At 36.4% G+C, this 4,681-nt stretch overlaps 1 protein-coding gene across 1 annotated transcript; it reads left to right on the plus strand.

The window, feature by feature from the left end:
* The first annotated feature begins 3,216 nt into the window (after positions 1-3,216).
* On the plus strand, positions 3,217-4,119 carry ZFP42 (ZFP42 zinc finger protein). The gene has a single exon (XM_052661551.1). It carries the CDS (start codon positions 3,217-3,219, stop codon positions 4,117-4,119), a length of 903 nt encoding a protein of 300 aa, XP_052517511.1.
* Positions 4,120-4,681: the final 562 nt, after the last annotated feature.

Raw genomic sequence — 4,681 nt, forward strand, 5'->3', positions numbered from 1 at the left:
AGAACACTCTCCTGCCACCTTTCAGCTGACTAATCTTTTTCAGATGCTTCTTCTAATGCTTCCTTGGAAGCCTTTGCAGACGTTCTTTTTAAAAGATAGCCTCCTCCATTTTTCCTCTTATTGGTTTCGTTTCGTAGCGTTTTTCTCAACCGGAAACTATTTACCATCTTATAAAAACTTTATTTACATTTCTATCACACACAGATAGAGGTTCCATGAAAACCAGGGACTTTGTATCTTTTCTGCTGCCTTAAGAGTCAGCTCGGGGGGGATTCCCTGACAGCCTAGTGGTTAGGACCATGCTTTCCCTTCCCTGCCATGAGCCCAGTTCGATCCCTGGTAGGAGAACTGAGATACAGTCAGCCATGCGGTGCAGCCAAAAAACAGATTATTTTAAAAGCGTCAGCACCTAACAATGTTTGCTACTAAATATTTATGGAATGACTGAATAAGTAAATGATGTACTTTGGAAGTAATTACATCACAATTTGAGAAATAGAAAATATAATATTTAGTCTCATGCCATTAAGTAACACGTGTAACAACCAGATTTTGTCTTCATACCACGCTTAACCAGTATTACCACCGGAGTGGATGTAGTTGAGAATCAACAGGAGTGTTCTCATAATAAATTACCATTCCAATTTATACAGCGTTCTCACAAGCTTGCATATTGTGAGAAATGGCACGGTCACAGATCTGACAAATAATCTTGCTTTAGAAGTTGAGTGCTGTACACATTAGCATCACTGATTGGCAACTTTTTCTTCTAATAAATTTATTTTTTATAGGATTGCTAAATGAGGCATTACCAGTCTGATGACTAAATGCATATTCATCCATTAGTTTTTATACAATTAATATATAATGTATACATCATTATACAAAACTAGTGAGTGCTGGGGCATGTGGATAAGACACAAAGCCTTAGAGCTTTCCGACTGGTAGGAAAAACAGATCTGAGATAATAAGAATCAAGGGGCTCTGGCCAGTGTACAGTAGGGAGCTAGCAGAGCATTTAGCTTAGAGACTTGAATAGAGATTGAGAATCAAGGAAAGCGGGCCTGAGCAAATGCTGTTTTTAAGTAGAGATTTTTAATTCTTGGTAAATAGCTTGGTATTTATCCTAGTTTCTTTGGGGTGGGTGGAGATATAATTGATTACAGTAATATTATGTAAGTTACAGATATACATATGAGGCGAGGTAGTATTTTGTTGAGAGGCAAGAGCTTAACACTTTACTGAAAGGAGAGTTTATTTGGCTGGAAATTAAATAGGAGAGCTGGAGATGGCAAGAGATAAGTTTGTAGAGAAAAGCTGGAATCAAATTGCAGCTACTTTAAATGAGCTGATTGAGGGAGTGGGCTATTGTGGTCTTTCCCACTTTGGGTCTGTCACTAGTGGTTTTGCTCCAAAAATGCTTTATTCACTAATACAAAATGAAACAAAAATTATTTTTTAGCTATGAGAGCAAGATTTTGTTAGGCAAATATTCCTGGATACAGTCTCCTTGATTGGAGAGAATAAATAATAATACTTATGTAACTTTATTATTAGGAATATAACATATATAAACAGCTTCACAGTATTTTTTAAAAGTCATGTTTAAAAATAACCACCTCAAAAGAATCAACATATTCATTTTTGGCAAAAGAAAAACATGCAATAAAAACAAAACATGCACTTCAGTTGATAAAGGAAGAGTTTTAAATAACCATATATATAGTATAGAAATATATATTTATTACATTTAAACCTCTTCCCTGAGCAATTTATTTATAAATATGACATACTTATATATAAATGCTTAAGACATTTAAAAATCTTCCCTTAGCAATTTTAAAATATCATATAACATTTATATTTTGTGTGTGTGTATGTGTATGGCTAAGGCATGTAGGATCTTAGTTCCCCAATCAAGAATCAAACCCTCAACCCCTGCATTGGAAGCATGGAGTCTTAACTACTAAACCATGAACTTTAGTATATATTAGTATATACTAAATATATACATACTAAAGTATATTAAATGTATATTTACTTTATATATAAATATGTATGTGTGTATATATATAGTGTTTAAGAAGACATGAAAGCATGTTTTGTTTTCATTCTGTGTATTATTTTACCAAAAGTAAATGACACAAAATTTTGAGGTGGTATTTTTTAATATGGCTATTTAAAAATAAGCAGTTAATTTTCATTCCAGTACTTACACATTTGCTCCTTTTTAAAAAGCACTTAATTTTTGTTCCTACAGCAGGACATCAGGCTAAAATTGACAGATCTTATAAAAGATCTTTAGATCCTTTGCTTAATTGCTAAACAATTGTAACAATTAAGCAAAGGGCTCTTAGGAAGAATACAATGGTGCTGTAACTCTCATAATGCTACTTTTAGATTTTTTTAAAAAATGATCAAAAACCATTTGGGGCGAAATTCCCCTGTGCCTTTATTTTGACTTGCACTGATAGGAGACGGGAATGTGTGGATCTCATGTGATTTGTTCTCTGGATCTGCATCTTCTAGAACAAAGGTGGGCAAGCTACAGCCACACACCAAATCAGTCTCTGCTGTAAACTGCCCATCCTCCACGTACTGTCTATGGCTGCTTCCATGCCACAGTGAGAGTTGAATAGCTATGACACAGGCCTGCAGGACCCACAAAGCTTAAATCTGTCTCATTACAGAAAAAGTTTGCTGCCCTTGGTCTAGAAGAGTACCTGGCACTTAGCAGGATCCTATGTTTACTTACAGAATGAATATAAAAGTGAACTAACAGTAGCTCACATGAGCAGTCAGCATTTGCTCTATGCCATGAAGTGTGCTGAGCACTTTAAATGCAGATCATGAGTGCCCAGTAGACGTTAGCTGATCAATTAGAAAGGTCTGATAACATGTGGGGGGTAACCAGGAAAGAAATGGTTATGATCCAAGTCTTACGTACTTCACAACTAACTCTCTTACTCTCTTGGAGAATTAGTCAAAGATGTAAATGTAGTGATTCTATTATTAGAAAGTGAGTTCTAGGCCATTTTTTGAGGTCATTTTCTGATCATGCCTCAAATTGAGACTATATTAATTGGAATATATTTCACCTAATGACTGCTGTCTTAAACAGGTGCTTGCTGAAGACAATTCAGGCTGATCACTCCTACCCAGAAGTGGTTGATCTATCCTGGTGGAAACCTTCAAAGAGGGAACTAACAGGACACCATGGACCAGCAGCGGAAGAGAAGGGGAACACCACCTAGCCAGAAAGGCCTGGGTAGAAGAGCTGCCCGTACAGACAAGTCACTGCCAGCCCAGCAGGAACCTCCTGACACGACGCGGATCTTCTGTGATGAGGATGTGTGCTATGAGACTAGCTTCCGGGTTGTCAAAGATGATACGCTCTCTGACTGTTACATAGAATGCATAGTAAGAGGTGAGTTTTCTGAACCTATCGTGGAAGAGGACCCACTCTTTCAGTCCTTTGAACGTCTGAAAGAAGGATCAGAACAAGACCTTTCTCAACAGGTTCTTGCGGCAAGCTCACTTCTTGAATGTTCTTTGGAATATATGAAAAGGGATGCAAAACGAGAATTTCCTCAACAGATGATTGGAGAGAATCCACTTCTTGAGTTTTCTGAGTACAAGACAAGCAAGAAGCTTCCTCCGGGAGGAATACCCAACATGGACTTTTCAGAACCTAAACAGCTCACAGGATGTACTAGAAGGAGGCCAAATACAAAGAAAGAATATGGTGCTCCTGAAAGCTATGTTTGTCCTCACGACGGATGCATAAGAGAGTTCAAGAATAAAACATCCCTGAGGAAGCATCTTCGAGTTCATAATCCCCGAGATCATGTGTGTGCAGAATGTGGGAAAGCCTTCAAGGAGAGTACAAAGCTAAAAAGACATTTTCTGGTTCATACTGGAGAGAGGCCATTTCCGTGCACTTTTGAAGGGTGCGGAAAACGCTTTTCCCTGTCCTTCAACTTGCGTACACACGTGCGCATCCACACTGGGGAGAAACCTTTCGTGTGTCCTTTTGTAGGCTGTCGCAGAAAATTTATTCAGTCGAATAACATGAAAGCCCACCTCTTGACTCATGCAAAGGCCAATATGAGTCTGTGAGAAAAGATTAAAAAAAAAATAATCATTAAACAGGAGGAGCATATATTAACTAAAGAGTTACTGGGAACAAATATGCCTCATTGATAATTGGTTCAGGAAACAATTTTAAAATCAATATTGCAACCCTCAAGCCATTTTTTTTATTTTTTATGTTACTAAGATGCTCCTCTAGTCTGAGGTATTATTTCAGAACTTTGTGTAGAATTACAGCATGCTTCTAACAGTAAGGTCAGTAATGAACTTACTTCAAAAGCATAATCCTTAATACCTTAACAAATTGGATTTTTGGATATGAGACTTAATATCTCATACTATAAATAAGAAATTGACTTACTTTTTCACTTTGTAGTTTTCAATCATTTAGCTTTTTCCTTTTAGGAATATACTTCTTAATACAAGTGATAATTCTAGAGAATGAAAATTTTGCAATAGATTTTCAATAAACTAATGCGTAGTTAAAATTTTTCAAGTTAAGCATATTGTTTAATCATTTTATTTTTATGATTGTATCAAACCATGTTAATCATAGTAAATAGTTAGCTGATGATGTCAATCCATTTGA

The sequence above is a fragment of the Budorcas taxicolor genome, chromosome 24 (assembly GCF_023091745.1).
Source record: "Budorcas taxicolor isolate Tak-1 chromosome 24, Takin1.1, whole genome shotgun sequence".
Classification (NCBI taxonomy): Eukaryota; Metazoa; Chordata; class Mammalia; order Artiodactyla; family Bovidae; genus Budorcas; species Budorcas taxicolor.

Bases quoted from the DNA above. Each gene is read 5' to 3' on its own strand.
- ZFP42 (XM_052661551.1), top strand. From the start codon at position 3,217: ATGGACCAGCAGCGGAAGAGAAGGGGAACACCACCTAGCCAGAAAGGC.